At 34.2% G+C, this 22454-nt stretch overlaps 2 protein-coding genes and 1 non-coding gene across 4 annotated transcripts in view; 2 read left to right on the top strand and 1 right to left on the bottom strand.

The window, feature by feature from the left end:
* LOC134840067 (ribosomal RNA large subunit methyltransferase E-like) overlaps positions 1-7113 on the top strand; it is a 57341-nt gene extending 50228 nt beyond the window's left edge. Inside the window, exons 3-5 of one of the 2 annotated variants that reach the window (XM_063855721.1) lie at positions 5826-5918; positions 6380-6536; positions 6834-7113. In XM_063855721.1, coding sequence (XP_063711791.1) covers positions 5826-5918; positions 6380-6536; positions 6834-7113 — 530 coding nt within the window. Of the gene's footprint in view, positions 1-5819; positions 5919-6379; positions 6537-6833 lie in introns of both variants that reach the window. The other variant, XM_063855720.1, reaches the window with a different exon arrangement.
* Positions 1-22454, top strand: part of LOC134838963 (mannose-1-phosphate guanyltransferase beta-B-like) — a 350992-nt gene that overhangs the window by 174978 nt on the left and 153560 nt on the right. The window lies entirely within an intron of this gene.
* Trnaq-cug (transfer RNA glutamine (anticodon CUG)) lies at positions 289-360 on the bottom strand. Its single transcript has one exon. It is a non-coding gene; the product is annotated as a tRNA-Gln (tRNA).

Genomic DNA, 22454 nt, shown 5'->3' with positions numbered 1-22454 from the left:
TTTGATCATAGCTTTCAAAACGCGTTTGACTTGTTTCAGTTTTGTCGCTTTAATTGCTTGCTTGATATAACCAGCTTTGTGCAAACCGATTCTTGTTATTAAAAAAAATTGAAAAAGTTTTAGCTGCAATGACCTCGACGGCGACTTTTAACCATTCAGCATCTACCGGACTAGTTTGTAAAAGCTTAGATTTCAGATTCGGATGTCATGTGTAATTTTAAACTCTGATTTTTAATCCATAATTGGTGTTACTCCGATATCTAATTGTAATGTTGAAACAGCAAAACGAGGTCCCACCGAGACTTGAACTAGGTTCTTTGGATTCAGAGTCCAAGGTGCTAACCATTACACCATGGGACCCTTTTCATGAATGATTTTTTTTGTCTCATTTGAAGTAACAAAACCTCTCTCAGACATCTGAATACATCCGAATTCTCTAAGTACATGAAAAGTTTCTACCCAGATACTCGATTACGATCACCAGTTTGTTCCTTATTGTGCCATAGATTTTTCAACCAAATTAGCAACTTTTCATCGCTTGAAAAGCTTGCTTGAAAGTACTTCAATGTGGTTAACTGCTGATAAACAGGTTTCGTTATCTACAAAATAAAATTCAGATTGTTTAGCTTTTTGTTGAACTATAAAGATGGGTAAATTGATTCCTGTTGTTTGTAAGTTTAATAGCCCCAACTTATTTGTTTAGTTTATTCGTTTTTTTTCTGTTGCAGAAGCTTTCTTCTGTCTTAATGTTTTAGGTTTTTGTTTTTTTTTTGGTCCACATATTTTATTTTGTGTCGCCTCGAAGGCAAAGTTGATATATTTTTTTTTCTGAAAATTTCAGGTAGTTTGTATTAAAAAATTTCAAAGTTAAATTATTTAAATTCTCAAAAAAATTTTGTGAAAAAAGAAAAATAATTCATCTTGAAATTGCTTTGAATTTTGACCCACTTATTGTCGGTTGAATGTCCGCTCGGTAAATACAAAAAGCTTATTTAATGTGGAAAGTTCTGGTTTCTTACTGTTTTTCTGAATTTCTTTTGGTTTTGTGATTTACGTCTTCCTTTCCAGTCTGTAGCTTGCACCTCTGTATAAAACAGCGAAACTTTAGGTCCCACCGAGACTTGAACTCGGATCTTTGTAAACGGGGATCTTCGCAAACTCGGATCTTTGTAAACCCAATGAAGGCTATTGCAATGAACTGTTTCAAGATTATACAAATACTCGGAATAGTTCAATGCTTCGTTTGAATTTACTGGCTCATTTATTTTGTAGTTTTTTGTGGCTCAAATTTTTTGTACGAAATGAATCAAGCTGTAATTTTATGTTCATGTGTCCAGATATTAGTGAGCACAACCATCGCTTGAAAAGCTTGCTTGAAAGTACTTCAGTTTTTCGCAAAGCAGCCTGCTATCAAAACAAACTGAAAAATTTCAAAGTTTCAACGCTGAAGTAACTTGCTTGAGAAGTAAATTTATGTAAATGTAGTTCACATTGCATTTTGTTGTGGAATCCATAACAAGTATCTTATAACGCAAAACTCGTCGACACATATATTGTGTAGCGGAGCCCAAAGAGATGAATTGATCAGCAGAAAGTTCAAAGAGATGAAGTTCAAAGAGATGAAGTTCGAACAGCAGAAAGTTCAAAGAGATGAATTGATCATTTAGAGCCGCTTTATGATATAGGCATGTGTCTCTGGAATCCAGATCAGCAAAAGTACTCAAGAAAAAACCTTGTTGTGGTTTATTTTACAGAGCGATTTTCGGTCTGTTGCGTAAGGTACAGTTTGGCTGCATACTGCATGAGTTTTTCAAAGTTTTGTCGCTTAATTAAATTACCTCATTGAACCTTACAATTTTGACGAGTCGTCGCTCGGCTTTCAAAGGATCTTGACTTGTTTCAGTTTTGTCGCTTTAATTTCTTGCTTGATATAATCAATTTTTTGCAAACCGATTCTTGTTCAAAAAAGTCGGATTTTTTTAAATTTTTTTCGCTCAAGTAGCTGGTTTCTTGGAATGAGTTATCAAAATAACACGTTTCGCAAAGTAAGGTCGCTTGAATTCAATGGGTGAACAATTTTATAGGGTTTTCGCGAACTGATTTAGGCTATCAAAATAACTTGGAGTTTTCTTTGTAGTTTCATCTCTTGAGTTGCTCGAAAGATTGAATTCTATTTGAGTTTTTTTTTCTATGGAAATGTTGATGTGATGGTTTGCAATGCTTTGAATCGGTTCGCAAATTAAGAAATTAATATCTCTCATGACAAAAATTGTGCTTTAAATCTCAAAAAGCGTATGCAGTTTTAAATTGATCTAAACAATTAAGCAATTAGTTAGTTTTAAGAATTGGCGATTCATCGCTTGAAAATTAGAAAAACATTTTGGCACTTACAAGTTACTTTAAAAGTTACTTATACGTAAATTTTTCCGGTCAAATTAAGTTTTTAAAAAATTGAAAATTTAGCCTCTGGAAAGAAGAGGTGTTTGCGTTTTGTTCTGGCGCACTGATTTTTTAGGAAAATTTAAAAGAAATAAATTTTTACGATTGCTTAGAAAGCTTGCCTGCCATTTTTGCCATGAAAAAGTTGTGATGGAAAGTTTTCTAAGCTTTTGACCCATGAAGTGATGATGAGTTTAAAATTAATTTGAACGTTTAGTTTGACAGTCCTGCTAGTTTTTATTGAAATTTCAAATGATTTTTTGCAAGCATTTCGACATTTTGTTAGGCAGGCATTTCGGCATATGTTTTTAAAAAAATTGCTTGCTTGAAATTTCTTCATTTTTTTGCAATACAGTTTCCGCTATCAAAAAAAAACGAAAAGTTTTCAAAGGTTTAACGCTGAAGTAGCTTGCTTGAAAAGTAAATTTGTGTAAATGTAGTTAACTTAGCAAATTGTTGCGGATTCCACAAATAATTATCTTATAACATTAAAGTTGTCGAAACATATATTTAGTCGCAGAGTCCGCGAAGAGCGTAAAGTTCAAAGAATTAATTGAGCATTTAGAGCCGCTGTATGATATAGGCATGTGTCTGTGGAATCCAGAACAGCATAAATACTAAACAAAAAAGCATTGTTGTGGACTCTTCAACAAAGCAATTTTCGTTCTATTGTGTAAGGTACAATTTGGCTTTGTACTGCATAATTTTTTTCAAAGTTTTGTCGCTTAATTTAATTGCTTCATTGCACCTTCCAATTTTGACGATTTGATCTTAGCTTTCGAAACGAGCTTGACTTGTTTCATTTTTGTCGCTTTAATTGCTTGCTTGATATAACCAGCTTTTTGCAAACCGTTTCGTGTTATTACAAAAAGTTTGAATTTTTCAATTTTTTTTTGCTCAATCAGCTGGTTTCTTGAAATGAGTTATCAAAATAACACCTTTCGCCAAGTAAGGTTGCTTGAATTCAGTGGTTGAACTAATTTTTACCGTTTTCGCGAACTGATTCAAGCTATCAATTGAATTTTATTATTGTTTTCTTCTACAGAAATGTTTATGCGATGGTTTGGGATAGTTTGATCTATTCGCAAATTAAGAAATTAATCATAAGCTTTCTCTCACGAGAAATAATGTGGGTCAAATCTCAAAAAAAGGGTATGCAGTTTTAATTTTATCCAAACAAATTAACTTACAAGTTACTTTAAAGGTTACTTACACGTAAATTTTTCCTGTCAAATTTAGTTTCAAAAAAAATTAAAAATAGCCTCGGGAAAGAAGAAGTGTTTGCGCTTTGATTCTGGCGCATTGATTCTCTTAAGAAAATTTTTTAGAAGTAAATGTTTAAGATTGCCTACAAAGCTTGCCTGTCATTTTTGCGCATTCATTAATGTCATAAAAAAAAGTGTGATGAAAAGTTTCACAAGCGTTTGACCCATGAAGTGACGATGAGTTTTAAACCCATTTGAAAGTTTAGTTTGACAGTCCTGCTGGTTTTTAATGAAATTTCAAATGATTTTTGGCAAGCATTTCGGAAGATAATTTCAAAAGCAAATGAGAGTTTAATTTATCGAGTTGATATTGACTATTGACGAAGTCTTCAAAGTCAAAATATTGGATGCATGTTTTCTCAGTTTTTGTTTTCATCAAAAATCGGCCTTTTCTATTTCTCACAATTTTTGAGATGCTTCCTATCATTACCTTGATAATTTAGTAAATTTAGTACAGAGCTTATGCGTAGATATGTGCAACGTGGCTGAACCAGCTCGTTTTAATTTATATTTTCATTAAAAATTCAAACCTTTTTCCTGAAATTGGTTACTGTTTGCTTAAATCCTTTCGTGAACTTGGCTGAAGAGCAAGGCTTTAGATGCAGATCTGCGCTCAAACTGTTGGAATTGAATGACAATTTCCATTTACTGACACCATGTTTCATTCAGCGCTTTCTTGGCCATAAAATTTTTCATACAAATTTAAAATTTTCAGTACCAAAAAATTCGGAAAAGTTTATAGATTTTTTTAAGAGTAATAAACGTAGTGATGCACTTAAAATATTGATTCAATTAAAATTTTGATGCACTTTTTGGGTACATCATTATTTTTGCAACAAGTATAGATGCACTTTTTGAGTTCAATTGAAAGTGACGTAAAGAGCACTCTCCAAATACGAACGTGCAAACGGCGCGAAAATTTGTGAACAATTTCTAGTTTCGAAAGTGGAATTTAATTTGTAGATTTCCAGCGGAATAAAAACTTAACTTGTTGATCCAGTTTTCTCAATTTGGGTTAATGTTATCAAAAAAAACGCCACTCGTAAATCGTTCTAGAAATTCAAAGAGCTTAGAGGGCATCTATATATATTTTTTGAAATTAGAAAGTTGAGATTTTTTCATCGAAGTCAGTCTTTTTTTGATGTTTACTTGCGTTCATTGCTCTTTTCCAATAGTCGATTGGCTTTGTTGTAATTTTTTTTTCATTTTGTTGTTTGTTTGTTTTGTGAAGACAATTGTAGTATTCTATGTCTAATTTTTTAAACTTTTTGAACGTTTGTATAGTTCTATAATCACACCACGAAGAAGAAACTACGCTAAATTGAAGATTTAAGAATTGCTTTTTTTCGTATTTTTTTTACGAATGTGGTCGGAACATTCTGTGCTATTTGCGCAACAACTATTTGCACAACAAGCGGTGTTTTGGTCAAAAATCATTATGACATACCATGTGAAAAGCTTAAAAAAATCTAAGAAAATAAATATGATCAAATGCGTGCTGAAAAAATGTGTGCTTGTCTCAGCACTGAACTATCGCTGATGCAGTGCTACAACCCCTTTATCTTTCGCTGAATCATCGATAAAATTGTGGCACTAGTTTTGGATCTTTTATACTATTTTCTCCTCTTTTGCAAGAAGGGGGAGGTTCATTACTAGTTACAAAATTCTCTTATGTTTAACCGTCCTTTATTGGTGTGTCAATTCTGTAGTCGGTACCAAAGATGGGGAATGGTAATAGAGATCCGTACTTTTCAATGAGCATTAAAAAACTAGCAATCATTTAAGTAATAACACGGATTAATCCATGAAAATGTTCCGAAAGCTGGGTTTGCAGTTTTCGATCGATGATTATTACGGGGAACTCAACCCGGGTAGTGGCCATGATAGGGTAAGACGCTAATTTTGCAATCATAAGTGTTTTAAGTAGATGCCATCATTTTCATGCACGTTTAGTTTGCCAAGATTTCTTCGAAACAGATGTTACAAGAAGCTAACAAACTTTGTTTCTTTTGTTTTGAAATGAAGAAAAAAATACAAAACTGTGGATAACCTTCCAAGCCCTGGCTAGGAAGGTCTAACAAATGGCACCAGTTCGAAAATATATATATTGATTAGCTGTAGGTACCTCGAAGACTGATTTACTGGTTCTGGACGTGGGTGCGGCACCTGGTGCTTGGAGTCAAGTTGCGGCGAGTGTCATTTGCAACAAACAGGGTAACTTGAAACCATGGCTAGGTGCTATTTTGCAGGCACCATTGAATACTATGTCAACATGTTATCATTCTTTACCGCCAATCTTCTGATTTAATTTCATACGTTTAAATGTGCGCGCACCCCTCAATTCTGGCAGCTAAATGTTTCCAAAAGTTCTTTCTCTGGTACTTTTTTACGACAGCCATTTCTAGCCGGCCATATTATAAAATGTTCTAATAGCTCTTTGGCGCCAGAAAATACTTGGGTACTTTAGTTTTTGGGGAGTGCTCAATTTTCAGAAACTTTAAAATAGGATGGGAAAATGGGAGCTATAGAATGGGATGGGATAAGTGAATTTTTTAAAGTGGACTAATCAGCACGTTTTAGAAACGGACATTGTGAGGGGGATCGGGAGAAAAAAGGGCAGAGTTTGGATTTGCACAGAAATATGAACTAGGACCAATTTTTCTTTGTGTCTGTAGATGAGAAGACAGTGCAGTTCCAGCCTGGTTGTCGTGGGGTGGTGGCAGTTGATCTGCTGGATATTGAGCCAATAGCAGGCGTGCATGTGATGAGTGGTTTCGACATCATGAAACAGAACACATCCGACCAGATTGCTCTACTCACGCAAAACAAAAAGTGACTTCAATAGAGATAAATCAAAGCTACAATGTTTGAAAAGTTCATCTACTTTTTTGTTCATAAGTTCATAAAAGTAACAGTGTTCGTGGGTTTTTACATTACAGATACCATCAATTTAGTGAGCAGCAATATTGCCGATTATTCAACATAGAACTTGGATCGACAGATGAATCGACCGAGAAACTAAATTCCAAAATATCACACATTCACGAGATCATTCAGTTGATTGATTTTAGGCTTAATATCAATTTGTATAACTGTTTATTATGAACCTCCTTGTTGATTTTTTTTCAGGTTTGACGTGATCCTAAGTGACATGGCTCCCAATGCAAGTGGAATTGCTGGTCTAGATGCAGACAGGCTTCTAGAAATGAACTCACACCTCTACCACAAAATAGCTCTTCTTCAACTGGCCCGAGGTGGCTCGCTAGTGCTCAAATTCTGGCAAACTCCGGAATTGAAAGAATTTTCGACAAAGTTAAAAGAAAAATTCGAGTTGGTTAAAACTTTCAAGCCGAAGTCGAGCAGGAAAGACTCGAGTGAAATCTATGTTATTGCGAAAAAATTCAAATAATATATGATATTATGAACAATGTTAGTTTTATGCTCTATGTTGAAGCGTAATTATTAGGTTCTCGTACTGGATGTATAACTTGTGAAATGTGACATATAGCTTGCGACAAAAGATACCTCGCAACAAAAGACATTTATTTAGCGAAAAAGACATCTGTAATAAACTTGGAGGTATAAACGCTATGCTTCTGCGAAGAAGTTACCATGCTCAGAGGGAACTTAACTTGACATTGAGAATGTTTCTCCAACTTATCATGCTCATTAGCTGGATAAATTGTAGAAAATTGGGTTTATTGCATTATTTATTGCCATATAAATCTTAATTCGTATAATTTCTTCAAAAACAATTCAGTTTGCATAATCCCAAGGTAGCCAAGGATCGAGTCAGTCGAATGTCGGATAAAGTCCTAGGAAGTGATGTGATTTGGATTTAAGGAGTCAATGTTTCTTCACTGAAACTGGTGGAGCTCTTGTTTTGATTCTTTTGAACCATAGTTTAATATCAAAGTGCAAAATGTATTGAGGCTCAGAAACTTGAGTTTTTGGACGCCAATTTCTAGAAGAGCAAGATTAAATTTTTTTATATTTTTCACCATTTTGTGGTGTCCGTATAGCCTGGTGGATAGAAATTTGAAAAAATGTAAGTATCAGTTTTTTTCTATTCTTTGAAGTATTTTTATTGAGTTAATAAATTAGTTTGAATAATCTTGAAAGTGTTAATAAATTAAATTACTTAACTTCAAGTTGATGAATCATTACTGTACGGACATTACCTAAATAAATACGGACACCAAATTGAATTGAACCCTATATTGAAACGGACAGAAAGATGTCTTCTGTTAAACCCTTTATCTAAAAAACATATATTTGATGTCTAGTTTTGATAGATTATAAGCCTTTTAGCTAATTTGTAGCCCACCCTATATCTTATTGTCAACATTAATTTGAAGATTATTTAGTTGTCTGACAAGCAAAATACACTTTCAAAATACACTTTCTTCACTTTCAAAACAGCTGATTTCTGGACCAAGTCGGTTAAACAAGCTCAGAATTCTAAGCGTGAATTTCAAGTCTCCAAAAGCAGTGATGCTAACTTTGATAACTTTGTGCTTGGCAATCTACACCAGTGTCCACGCTTTTGAGAAGTGCCATAAGAGCTCTTCTTGTATTTGTGAAGACGGCCTCATCGTAGCATGCCATGTGACAATTGACAAAAATTGGTTACAAAGACTTCATCTACGTGATATTACACAGACCAAATTTTCGGACAAATTCAATCTTTCAAATCTAGCGGCTGTCAAAGGAAAAGAAGACGAGAAGCAGGGAATAATTTTTGAAAACGGACACAGCCCTATCAAAAACTACTCCCAATTCATCCACTACATGGACAAGTGCAACGCTACTTTGAAATTTGCCTCTTTCCTTGGCATAGGCATAGGGCAGGTTAATCTTATCAATTTTTTTTTCTGGATTTTTCACAAAAATCAGTGAAATTTTTGATCGAATATTTTCGTAGAGGAAAACCTATTGGGTTCCCTGCTTAGAAACACAGAAAAAATAAGTGCATTGTTACGACGATGCAATATCAAAATAAATGCATTGCGAAAACATTGCAAGCCTTAAAAACCGTATAAACAGTTAGTGACGTTAAAAAAACAACAATTGAAGCGCAGAGTTTTGCCGGCGACGCGTTCAAACCACAAAATTGAAAAAATTCAATAGTTCGTTGGCTGAATGAACGAATTTAATTAGTAATTTTTAAAATAGTTTTCAAGGTGTTCAAGAATTTATGCCCAAAACTGTCTAAAATGTTTTATAGGCTTCTATTTGCTTTGCACGCTGAGCGTTTTGTTCATGGGCCAGTAAAACTGTCACAGGTTTAACTATAAAAACATAACGTTTTCTATTAAGCCTTATAAAAAAACGTTCTGTTTTCATTTATATTGAATTTTGACTATCTGATTTCTCTTTATTGCACTGTTGCGGTAGTTTTGGTAGTGATTTAGCGAGTGATCAGTAGCGAGTGTATGTGACAAAACTATTGAAGCTTTTTGAGACGTTTCTTCACTGAAGCTGGTAGAGCTCTTGTTTTGATTCTTTTGAACCATAGTTTAATATCAACGTGCAAAATGTATTGAGGCTCAGAAATTTGGACGCCAGTTTCCAGAAGAGCAAGATTAAAATTTTTCTGTATTTTTAACCATCTAGGCGTATTTTCTCGAGAGGGGGGGCGGATTTTCAAAAAATTTTCCAAAATTTTGAAGACCTTTTTTTAGGTCGACCAAATTGATTTTTCGAGCTCTCCCAAAGCACTGTTTTGCGAGTATCTAAAAAAAATTATATTTTTGATGTCAAGTTTTGATAGATTATAAGCCTTTGATAGAAAAGTTTGCATAGCCAAAGTTCTAAAAAAGTTTACTTCATGTTCAAACGTTTTGTTTTTCAAAAAAAAAGTTAAATCTAATCTGCGCTACAAAAATTGTAAGATATTCTTGCTTTTTTTCTTGCTTTCGATTAGCAAAGTTTTTTTTTTAGTTTTTGCTCGATTGACAACTTTCTGTGATGGTTGCTGTTCAAATATCTGATCTGGACGTGACTTTTTGTGTAATTTTGCTGTTCAGACTCATTTATTCTTTCACATTTCTTTTCCATAAGAAAGAAATTAACGCCCTTAGCTGAAAATTATAATTTTTTGGTAATCAGTTTTTTTTTATTTCACTTTGAAGAAGTCACTATATTTGAACAAGGTTGCACGTATACTGTCAAAGCTTTGAATGCTCTGACTGCGTTTTTAAGGTCTTCAGATAGAGTTTCTTTTCAAAAAATGTTTCCATCAGAAACCAGTACAAAAAATCAGAAACCAGTAATGCAAACTGAACGCAAATGTTTTCAGACGAGTTCAAACTGCTATGTAGTAAAAATTGTGTGACCAAAAATAAACCATGATTTCTTTGTTGTAAGAGTTTTTAAATATAATGCCTTTTCAACTAGCAAGCGTTATCAAATCGAAAAATTGTAACAAGATATTTATATTTTGATTTGCTTGCTTTTTCATAGAAAATTAAGCGTATAAAGTTTGTTTTGTAATTCTCAAAAAACAAAAAAAATATATTTTAACGTTTTTTTAATTATTTTTTTGAATTAACTTCGGATGTTTTTTTTGTTTTTTTTTTTATACTTTTTATTGATTTACTGGTCTAACTTTTAGTCGTTCGAAAAACTACAATTTTAACGTAAAAAATCTCAGAATAAAATTTCTAGTTCAAAGTTTTTCATGACAACAATTTTATTTTCGCTCGATAATTGTTTTTGAATTTTCATTAAAATTGAACATCACTGCAGACCACATCATTGGTTGTGGTTTCCCTTTTTCTCTGTACCTTTTTGTCCCTTTTTCTCTGGACTTAAAAAAATAATTGTCCCTTTTTCTCTGGAATCAGTGGCTCTAGTTTCCTACTCTGCCTGCTAGCTTACCATGCTACTTCTGTGGTATCGCAAGTGATGTATATAGCGTCCTAAACAATTTTATGTTCATGTTTTTTTTGAAAAAAATTCTTGAAGTCTTATTCCATATCCTAGAGTGTTTTGTTTCGATAGTAAAACAATCAAATTTTTAGGTAAATTGAACATAGTCAGCTGTAAACTTAATTGAGAGAAAATACAGTTTTAGTTTTCTTATTCATAATGGAGTCCCGTTTGTGCAATCTTTGGCAAATGTGCTTCCAAGTATAATTAATCTAAAGATTTTTAGTTTCATAGGTGGAATTGAACTTTTAGATTTCCCAGCGGAATAAAAACTTTACATAACACTGCAGTTCTCTCAAATTGACCTATTTTTACCAAAAAAGCGCAGATCGAAAGCTAATTGTATAATACAAAGAATTTTGAGGGTAAATGTTTTTCTTTAAAACTCGAAATTTGAAGTTTTTTCTAAAAACAAGTCAGTTCTTCTTTTTTCCTTGCGTTCGATAGTTTTCCAACCGTCAGTTGGTCACGTTTATTCTCAGACGTTTTATAACTATTTTCTATCGTATTTTTTAAATGATTTTTTAATGAGAGTGGGGAACGTAGTGAGTACTCTTATATATGTCTTGGTAACTCTTTATGTTTTTTTATCAGAAAAAAATCATCAAATTCAAATTTTTTCACGCTCAATTTTGACTTTTTTTGCGGATTGATTTTTGATATCTTTCATTTCATTTCCTTTGTTAATGAAGGCTAACTCCGCTATTGAACAGGAAAAATGTAAATGTCACTAAAAATGTGATCGAATTTCGATAGTGGAATTCAAATATCAGTATAGATTTCCCAGCCCAATAAAAATTTTACCTATTGATCCAGTTTTCTCAAACTTTTTTTATCAAACAAGCACAAATCATAAATGGGTTAATTTTATCAAACAAGCATAAATCATAAATTGTTCTTGAAAAACAAAGTATTTAAAAGCCACAACCCACTTTTTTCTGTAAAGTTTGAAAGTTGATTTTTTTCGCAATAATATTTTTCTGCTTCTATGCGTTCAATGCTTTTGATTCCAATTTTCTGTAGACTATGTTTTACTAATAACAGTTTTTCATTTTTATCAAAATCCTTAAAATCTGTTTATGACAATTTAACTTTGCATATATTAGGATTCATCTAAAAAATGCTTACTTAAACAATTTTTGTACCGATTAGTTTAAAAAACCGCGGCTGCGTCCTTTTGGAATACAGTATTTACTTTTGAGTTTTTCGAGATTTATTTTGCATTTTTTGAAAAGAAAAGAGAACGAGGCGTAGCAGACCTCAATAATTAAAAACTATCTGAAATTTACCTTTTTGCTTTTACCTTTCAATAATTAAAAACTATCTCAAATTTACCTTTTTTCAAAACTTTGTGATTAGGAGGACAGTGAAGGACTCTTGGAGCTACTTGAGTGGGCTTCACCGCACTTAGAAGGATTGATTTTTCACGACTACCAGCCGAAGGAAGAATTAGTTCTCGACTTGAGCCGGATCCATTTTGCCAATCTGGCACACCTCACGATTGAACATAACAACCTGAAATTCAGAGTGGTACTGCCAAATATGTTGCAGTTGAGCCAAGAACCTATTCCCAATTACGCCGTGTTGTACAATTACCATAAGAGTTATCCTCAACTAGAAAAGTATGCTGAATGGCTTCCCATTTTCCCAATTTTGAAGTTTCAAGATGTTAAATTTGATAACCGAAACTTCTCGATATACATTAACCGAAATGTGAACAAGCAAGGTAAGATTGGTTCCGGTTTCAAACCGGCCATTTTAACGTTTTTTGAAATGTCCTTTTTTGGACTTTTGTGTAGTCAGTTTTTGTAAATTGTCGAAAGAGCTAATTGCAGCCAGTTTTTGTTTCAGTTTTATATATAGTGCTTTCCAGCAGCCAGTAAGCTATACTCAAAATTTCTTAATGGCAACCCTGGGCAAGCTAGTTGTTCCAAATGAGTCCTACTTTGACAAAAACCAGACTGCTTGAGCCAAGGTGAAACACTGTGAATGATCTGGCTGTTCTATAACTTGTCCAAACTAAAGTCAAAAAGTCCAATATTGTAATTGTTCAACTCTTTCTTTAAGTCGGGTTTGCAAAAATTTTTACATAATTAATTGAAACTATTTTCCATAAGCTTACTGCGGGATACGTAATAATGAACAAATTTGTTTAAAATATTCCGGAAATAGTTAGCGTTTTTGATGTTTGAAATTGTTTATAATGCGATTTTTGTACAAAGAAAAAACTGGCTATCTATATTTAGATTTTAAATTTTAAATAGATTTTAAATTTTTTATATATATATATATAATATAAAATTCAAAATATATAAACGTAAAATTAAAAATCTATCTGCTTTATGTTAAAGGGCAGTCGGATATGGAATGTTCAGGGCTTCACCGTGATACGATTACTCGTGTAAATTTTGGCACTGAAAGGAAGTTTTTTATATTACTATTTCTGTTGAATCAATAGAAAAATATAAAAGAGTTCCAAATTGAACACTTTTTGATAGATGTTTAAGGGCAGTCAGAATATTCAGGGCTTTGCCCTGATACGAATACTCTTGTTGTTTTCTGGCCTTTTTTTCAATCTTTTTTTAAAATGAGCAATTGTAAAGTTGTAAAGTCAGCTTTGATAGCCAAAGGCGATATTGTCAACATTATGAATCAAATTTTTAATAATAGATCAAACCATTTTTGACATGCATAAGACTTTGTTCCCGGCATTTTTTTTGTAATTTTGCTTAATAAAATTTCTAATAAGAAAGACTGAATTGCAAAAAAAAATTTACTTCTGTGTCTATCTACAGCGCTGCAATGGTCACCACAGGGAAAATTACAATGCGCACTACCAACCATCATTTCCTCGCCATACCCTGTGAACCACTGGTACGATGACGTGGTGGTCAAAATAGGGCCTCAGGGTCGCTGCCCGACGATACTCACTAAAGACATGTTACTCCACGGCGGATCAGTGAATCTCCTGTGCTTACCCGAAACAATTCAACAAATCGAGTACGGAGCGCTGTCGACAAGAAACGACATGAAGGCTTTCGCGATAGGTAGATTCCAAGAAAAGTGGACTGTAGATTGGACTCATGGATGCGACAACGTAGTGTCTTTTACTGCACTCTCTGGCGGAAAAACTCAAAGAGACAACTGGTTGAATGCACGCTGTGATAAATTGCACTGGTTCCTATGCGAGCTATGCTTCATGCATTTTTTTGGACTGCACAAAACAAATGACGGCGTTGAAGTTATGTGCCAAAAAAAAGTTTGGATTCCTGTATCAATGATGCGAAACTGTTACTGGGCAGACCCAGAAACACTAAGTGACCATGACATGAACAACTTTCCTCTTTTGGGCGCCCATGTCGACCCTGAGACAAAATCGAATTGCCCCCCATCGAACTACTGGGATTTGTTCGAGCGAAAAGCAGCTGACGTTCAAGCTGAGAAAACGATTTCCAACAGTGCCTGCAATTGCACATGCGAATGAAAACAATTTTACGCGCCATTGCATCAAAATTTTTCCTGAGTACGCTATTGCATGAAGAGTAATTCAAAGACAAAATAAATGAAAGAAAAAATAACTGAATCAATTATATTCAAAATTTCTAACATGATTATTACATTTTGATTTGCTTGCTTTTTTTTAAAATTGCTGATTGAAAAAAAAATATGCTTATATAGTTTGTTTTCTAATTGTCAAAAGAGAAAAAATAGTTGTAACGTTTTTTTAAATGTTTTTTAAATTTTTGATTCAAATCATCCAAAAGCTTTTGTATTTGAGTTTAAAAAGAAGAAAACAATAGTTTACCCTTGTGATCAGCAATGGTAGTGCAATCTGGTACGATACTTTTCCCGTAAATAACTTTGTTCTTTGTTCACAATATGGTCAGTTAGAAATGGTGATACCAAGTTCATTTCATAAAAAATTCAAATTTCTTTGAATCTTCGGCAAAACTTGGTCTGGAGTTAAAGAATACACCTGGGACGGCAAAGGTTCTGGGTTCGAATCTGACAGGACCTGTTTTTATTTCAAACGGGAAATATTGCGATTCAAAAAAAATGTCGGCTTATGTTTTGGAGATGCAGATGCTACTAAGCAATTTTTTTTGTGCGCAATTCGCATTGTAATGACTTTTATTGTTTCAACTATCTCTACTGTTTTTTATAATTTTACTTGCTGTTGACTTCCTATGTTTTTTTTTGTTTTGTTTTTCGCTTAAAAATTTTATTCTGCTCAAATGATTTCGGCTTATGATTGATTGGCTTAGAGACCTAATTTTGAGTCATTTCAAGGGAAATATAATTCTTATGCTTGCCTCTGGTTTGATCAGAACTTTCAGATATGAATTGATTTTTTTGTCGGCCTAATGATTTTGAAGCTCTTTTCGTTGACCTAATGGCCAAGTGTTCTATTTCTAACTTTTTTGGTAGATTTTTGAGTTTTTTTTTCTTAATTTTTTTCTGATCAAAATTTAAGAGGTTTAATACAATTCATTGTTTCTTGGTTTTTAAACACGCTAAATTTTTCTGTAGGAAGGTTTTTTGAAAAAAAATTTTGCTCTAAGTTTTCATTTTTTTTTCGGATGCAAAGTTCTGATTTAATATTCATCTAACCTTGCGTTGGATTTTTTTAAAGTTTCAGTTTATTTGTGAATTTCAGCATTTTAGTTTTAACTCAATTCAAATTGATGCCGTAGCGCATTGATTTCAAATATACAAAATTTTTGAAAAAGTATCATAATTTTCTAACAATTTTGTTTTCTTTAGTTTTTATTTTTCAATTTTTGTCTTAATTGTTTTTTCTACAGAAATAAACGGGAAGTGTTGAATGAGATTTGGAAGTGTGTTTTTTTTCTGCCCGTAATTTTCTTGAAAAATAGTTTTTGTGTTTTTTATTGCCTTTACTGCTATTTTTTTATCTTCTTTGTTGTGATCCAGCTCCCTTAATATTGCGTATTAAGTTCATATTCTAAAAATTGGGTGTAGGTGGGTACTTATTTTCATAACTTTTTGAGTTCTTGCTGATTTTCTGCAAGTTTGTTTGAGGAAATAGCTTGAACCTTGAGCATTCATTTATTTGTGTTTTTCTTTGAATGTTTTTTCCATTTTCCTTTCTTTCTTAGTTTTTAGCAAATTTTTTGTTGATGTTCATAGCCATTTTATCCTGTAGATTATGCAGCGTATTCGGTTGCAAGAATTTAAGCTACATTTTTTTTGTTATATTCAGGATTTTTTGGATCCCGAATCCTTCTCATGTGTTAGGTAATTGATTTTTATACCAGTTACAATCAACTTTCTCCCCAAATTTTTTAATCTACAATTTTTTCCTACAGAACTCATTTGAGTTTTTCGCTTTTCATTCGAGATTTCTTTTTTTTGATTTTTGGCATTTATTATATCACAAAGTGTCCGAAACTCAGCTTCACCTCTGTGTGAATTTTTACATCAATATTTCGCCGTAATGTTTTGCTAGGAACTTTGAGGTTTCCTAGATAAACAGAACATTTAGCGAGGTTTGTCAATTAGAATTACGCTTTTTCTCTCATTTGAAACTTAAATCATATTGCGCATGGACAGTTGAAAACTGTCTTCTAAACTTCCGCTTTTTCTTTTTTCTGAGTTGATCATAGGTAGCTTCACTATAACTTTTCTTCTAATAATCTGAAAATTTTAACAAAGTTAGGCTTAAAGAATGTTACAAGATAGGAACTGTCTCTATATGAAAATTGTTCGATAGTGACTTACAGAAAAAACTTAAGCTATGAACTTTTTTCATAAAAATTTGTAGGATCGTACAATTCTCATACACTGTCGAGTTTCTCGTGGGCATTTATCAGCTTCGCAAAAAAATGCAACATCCTTTCCGATCAATCATTCAGAGCAAATTTTAAATCCCAGGCGAAGCAAAGTTTCATTCAATGTATCAAATTTTACCCGATGAGGCCAAGTTTTTACATCAAATATTTCATTAAAAAACGAACTTCTATTAAACAAACCAACATCACTACACAGAGCTGCAGTAGAGCTTCGCACAACTTGAGATTTAAAAGAAACAGCTTGATATACTAGCCAACAAAAATACGACCAAAAGTTTTAGGCCATTAAAAAATTAAAAATGGGCAACAAAATCTAGTAGTCACAAATAGTTTTCTTAGAAAACTAGTAAACAAAAAACTTAATAGTCGCACTTACAAAAAAAACAAGATAAACCTTTTGCTCTACTTACGACGTTTTATAATGCCGCTAAACCAACTTAGTATGAGCCGAAATCTTAATTCGAAAAAAGAGAATAAAACATATCAAAGCGAGAAACAAGAAAACTATACTGAAACGGAAGTTGGTAAATAAACAAACAACTAAAATACAGAGGCGAAGCCGAGCTTCTTTGCATTGTCTTATTTATAACGCAAGCGTAACATTACAAGCTAGCGGCTAGAAACCGTTAGGAAACTACAAAATACGCTTGAGTTATCAGTTTTTTTCTCCGAGGTTTTGAGGTAATCCTTTCTCAAAATTTATCTATAATAATGTTGGAAAAAAGCTCCACTCTTAGAACTTATCTTAGAGCTCCTATCTTAGAGTTTTCTGATATTAAAGATTCTTAGGAAGATAAATTTTTCTAGAGATTTTTAATCATAGTTTGAAAAACTTAATTACTCAATGAAGCATAGGTTTTCTCTACAACCTTGCCACATTTTAAATTGTTTGGATTCAGATCAGTTTTTTTTTGTGACAAGTTTTCACTTTACAGTTTTTTATATAAATCTCTCCTATAAGGTTTATGATAAAAATTAACCTTAAAAACGGTCTGAAGCGTCTCTTTTTTCCCCATTCTGTGCTTATGAAACATTCATTAATTTTGAAAAAAAAATTCAAAATTTTCAAATAAATTTGTACAAGAGGGGGTTTTTCCCAATAATCTTTAAAGAAGTTCCAAGATAGGAGTGTTTTTGTAGAATGGTTCTTATTAAAGGTTTTTTGAATGAAAATCTTTAATGATAAGTTCAAAAATCTTAGGTTCAAACTGAGAAATTAAATGCTTCCTTGAAAAAGTAATGCCACCAAAAGTCAAGAAAAAAATTGAAATAAGTTAGCAGCAAATATTATTGAGATTAAGCGATTGTATGCGTCAAGAACTGCAAATGATAAAAAAAGCGATTTGAAAATGTTGTGAATTATCTGTTACTTGCGACAAAACATTTTGAACACTTATAATATTTTGTTTTTAGCATTTCTTGGGCACCTTAAATTTTTTTGATCATTTGAACGCTCCGGCTCTTATGTTGACAATTTAATTGTTGCTAGAATCAGTTTTTAATTTAGCTTTAATTAGTGAGCCGTAGTAACTGATTATTAAAATGGCAAAACAATTGTTAAAGAGTAAACCGAGACCGTGTTCGATGAATTGTAATCCAGATAACTGTGTCATATTCCAATAGTAAAAACAAATCACATCACTGTAAGAAATTAGCTAGGAAGTTTAGTTCGCGTTATGCATCGATTGAGTTTAACCAGCTAGCTAATGTGTAGCATGTTGGGAGAATGGCTATTATAAAAACGAACACCCGGTGCTAGGGATTTTAGCAGACCGGTTTTTTTGCAGACTCAGAACAATTATAAAGTGTGATAGCTAACTTCAATAGCAGCATTGGCGATTAGCGACCGCTTGCTCCGCTGCGCTTCAATTCAACACGAGTGTCATTGTGCGCGTAACTCTTTGTTTTGCCGCTAATTTAGACTGTTGTGCTTTTCAGTAGCTTAATTTTGACGGTTACGCGATAAATAATCAGCCTGACAATTTTTTTTTTCGCCTAGCACATTTTCGAAAAAACTTTGGCTCCACACGATACCAAAAATTAGAGCTCACTTGTCAAACATTTCAATTTCGCTTCAATTAAATATCTTGACGAAATTGATATTCGATGCTAGTCCTCGGGCCAAGTTGACCTAGCACCGCCCAAAGTCGTCTAGCACAGTCTTCTGATGTCATTCTTTACATCAAACATCTTGATTTCACCAAGTTAACAATTTATCTTTACTGGTTTTCAAAGTATGCTTGATATTCAATTTTCCACATAGAGTCATTTTTTTTGCTTCATATTGGTGCGGATGTTTTGACCAATGCCAGTAGATACTTATGTAAAATGTGAATTTATCCCATAAAAAATCAATTGAGACAGTGTGCGGGAGGGACAACTTTAGGGGTTCTATTGGTTCAATTGCATTTTTTGTGGGCGAATTCCCATTTCAATAACTTCGGAGACATTCTTACCCTATCTAACTTTCGTAGGTTCATTCTGACTGTGTGGATATGATCTACTTCTGTGCCTTTGGTTACCACCAATTTATTGTCAAAAAACGCTTGTGCCTGTGGAAGTTTGGACAAAAAACAATAATGTACTCTTTGAAGCTCGGCGGGAAAGCCCAAAAAGTTTCGTTTTGAACGTATGTGTACCCGCCAAGTTTCTTCTTAACAAAGGGAATTGCAGAAGCAAGCAGTGTGCGTACATAAGATTTATGGTCGAAAAGTATCTGGCTGATTGTTTGATCGACGATATCCATAGAGGATGCTTGTTTGTTGAATTCCAATGACTCATGTACTAAATTCTTAGAACCATCCTTCTTAACTTTTAGGCGAAAGAAATTATTTATCCGAGCAGTCTTCTAATTTCTCGATGTGATCTTGTTTCAATGCTTTTTTGGTTTTGCCGTCCACTATAACTTCAAGATTATTTGGACTCCTATACACTTTTGACTAACTGGAGTTGATTTTGCAAAAAAAGCCGTTTGCACTTTTTGTTACCTTAAATCTGCTACCCTGTGAAATAGATTTTAAAAGTGCTTTCTGATTTACTCTTGCTACTCATCCAGTGTTGGCTCCTGGTCTAGATGATTGTTCGCGTTCCACTGAAAGGTCATCACTGCTTTCCCTGGTTTTTACGGAATCTGTTAAGGCCCAAGCTTGCCATCAAGTTGCGTCCGATAACTGATGATCGTTTTCCCCGACGTTTTTTTTATTGCGTTGTGAGTGCCCAAGAGTTCAATTCCAGTGCAATTCAATGTCCCTATCAATTTCAACGGAACTTTCCCATAATCTCTGAAATTGTTATCCTCCAAAGTGAGCGCATTTATCTTCACGCTTACAGCTTCCAAGTTTTTTTTCCAGCTATCTGAAGGTGAATAAGAAAATTGGGAACCCGCTTTCTATCCAAACACTCGCAGCTTCCCCTTAATACGAAACCCGGGTCGAGATCCCGCTCAAAAACCGCTCAAGATATGAGCGGTTTGAGCGGTTTTTCAGTAAGATTTGAGCGGTTTGGGCGGTTTGGGCGGTTTGGGCGGTTTGGGCGGTTTTTTTGGAAAAACCGCTCAAACCGCTCAAATCTTGCTTAAAAAACCGCTCAAAAACCGCTCATTTCTTGCGGTGATTTTTGAACGGTTTTTCAAGCAAGATTTGAGCGGTTTTAGAGCGGTTTTTGAGCGGTCTTATAAAGAACACCGATTAAAACTAACAAAAAGGCCTGGAAAGGTAATGTGACCCCGGGTTGACATCCCTAAACCGAAAATGCTTATTTTAAATTTCCCCACACCGAAAAAGCTTATCATACAATTGCCTGCATCCAATGTATGGAAAAATGCTAATCATACAATTTTCATACAATTTCAAAAAACCATTGAAAAAAGATTCAATCTAGTTTCTCCGGCTGTTTGAACCAAATACAACAGTCTGGTGATGAAAAATAACTACGCTGAACAGAAGCTAAAATCATCGAAATCCTTATTCCGTTAAAAGAAGAATCACCACGCTTTACTAATTTTTTTCCAAACAGGTTCCTTAGTCACCCAATTTAATCACCTAACTTCGATTACAAATAAAATGAAGGGAAAAGACTAAGCAGATTAAAGCTAGACTTTTTAAACGTTGGAAAGTAAAAGGAAAAGTGATAAGCATAAACGGATACCACTCAATAGACTTCTCTTCAGCATACTCAAACTATTTTGGCCCACCGGTGAGGTCTTCCTAGGCAAGCTCAACATGCTAGCCGGCCTCTCTCAGAGGCGGCCCTAGTAAAAGCTGCCCCCAGAGCGTACATCACATAATTTTTACTAAGGATGGCCTCAAAGAAGGTAAGTTTTAAAATTAACTGACTTGATAAAAAGTATTTGGTCGAACAAATGAATCGAAGTTGAGCTCCGTGACTTTTAATTTCGTGCTAATTTTGGGTTGGAATTATCCGAACTTCCCAAAATCGAAACCTTTCCATCCAACCGAGCTTCCTTGTAGTGATATGTGGCCTTCTAGTTCCCTGGAATTCCTGCCTCTTTGCTCTTTGATGATGCTTACTGCTCTGCGTCCTTTTTGACAATGGTTGCAGGTTAACCCTTTTGCTGTGTATCTCGCCATATGGTCAAGTGCGAACCAGGCTGATCGCTTTTGTAGTATCAACTGCTAGCCCTATTGTTTCGTCCTCTGTTCGATCTGCGCCCTTCGTGAAGTTCCCTGACCCGTGTCCAACTGTTTTGACAGCGTCTTCTACGTACTCCGATCGGTTCGGTTTTTGATGTGAATTGCTTTTTGTGACAGTTTTGTTCATGATGTTGCTCCCCGGTGGTAGTAATGTATGTTATGGCATATTTGGCCTCGCGCTCGTAAAAGAGCGCTGTCTTGTAGCCTCTTTTGGTGTTTTTGTTGACCTACAAAATTTGTTTTGCGTTTGGGGTCTGTTCAAAGTAACTACGAAGACTGTCCGTCTGTAGGGTTTGTCCTTTTTTAAATTGCACCTTGAAGCGAGCCCACCGCTTCAACGACTTGTTGATGTGCTCTTGCCAAGATAAGAGTACCGTAGGTTTTGTTTCTTTCTTTTTTGAATTCGGCTTCCATCGCCTCCAGGACCCCTGGACATCGCGTCATCCCAGATCAATATGTGGGCTCTTTTTGTGAAACTTTTATTTTTTTTTTATCGCCAAGCAAAGATAACGATCCAAAATTAACATTTGTTTGCCTTCTAGTTGATTTTTCCGGTCCACTTTGGTGGCTAGACAGGTCACTTGCTCGGCCGTTTGCGCTCCGTCGTAATATTAGTTTCGTGGGTTCAATCAATGCTTTGCGATCACTCCCCACTACAACCTGTTCAACGAGAATTCCCACAGCATGGGTGGTTTGGCGAAATTCGGAGGATATAGAAGGCTGTAGTTCCTAACGGAATCTTCCTCCCACTTGGACCTGTTGGCTGCGCTGTGTTGAAAACGGGTTTCGATTGCAATAAATTTCAAAGTGTAAATTCAACATCAACTTCCAAAATATAGCAAGAGTTAAATTGTAGAGGTCAACTGAAAGTGAAAGGTTGCGCCGAAAGCCGGAGTCAGTTAGCAACAAGCGATGGACAGATGATTGACATACAAAGACTATGTGATTTTGAATGAAAAAATTTAGCGCTATATGACACTGGTAAGATCCCGATTTGAAAGTTTTTTCACCCAATTGTGGGGGAAAATTTGATTGGTTGAAACTTTCAAATCAAAGCCGAACCTAAAAGACATGCCTGAAATCTGTGTATTTGCCGAAAAAAAAAATAAAATAAAATGTTATTGTGATAAAAAAAAATTCTCTTCCAAACGAAATTTGAAATGAGTCAATTTTTGCGCGGTAACTAATCCATTTATATATGGCATCTCTCTTTGCTGTCTATATGTGCTGTCCGGTTTTAAATTTCTTTCAAGTAACTTCTTCTTCCTTTTCTTCTTATCAACAAAGGATATTTAGCTCAAAAAGACTAACTGTCATAAATGTAACAGTTTTGCAGGCTTTACCGCTTCACT

The sequence above is a fragment of the Symsagittifera roscoffensis genome, chromosome 2, assembly GCF_963678635.1.
Source record: "Symsagittifera roscoffensis chromosome 2, txSymRosc1.1, whole genome shotgun sequence".
Classification (NCBI taxonomy): domain Eukaryota; kingdom Metazoa; phylum Xenacoelomorpha; order Acoela; family Convolutidae; genus Symsagittifera; species Symsagittifera roscoffensis.
The sequence above is the reverse complement of the archived record's forward strand: the minus strand, read 5'-3'. Positions and strand labels throughout refer to the sequence as shown.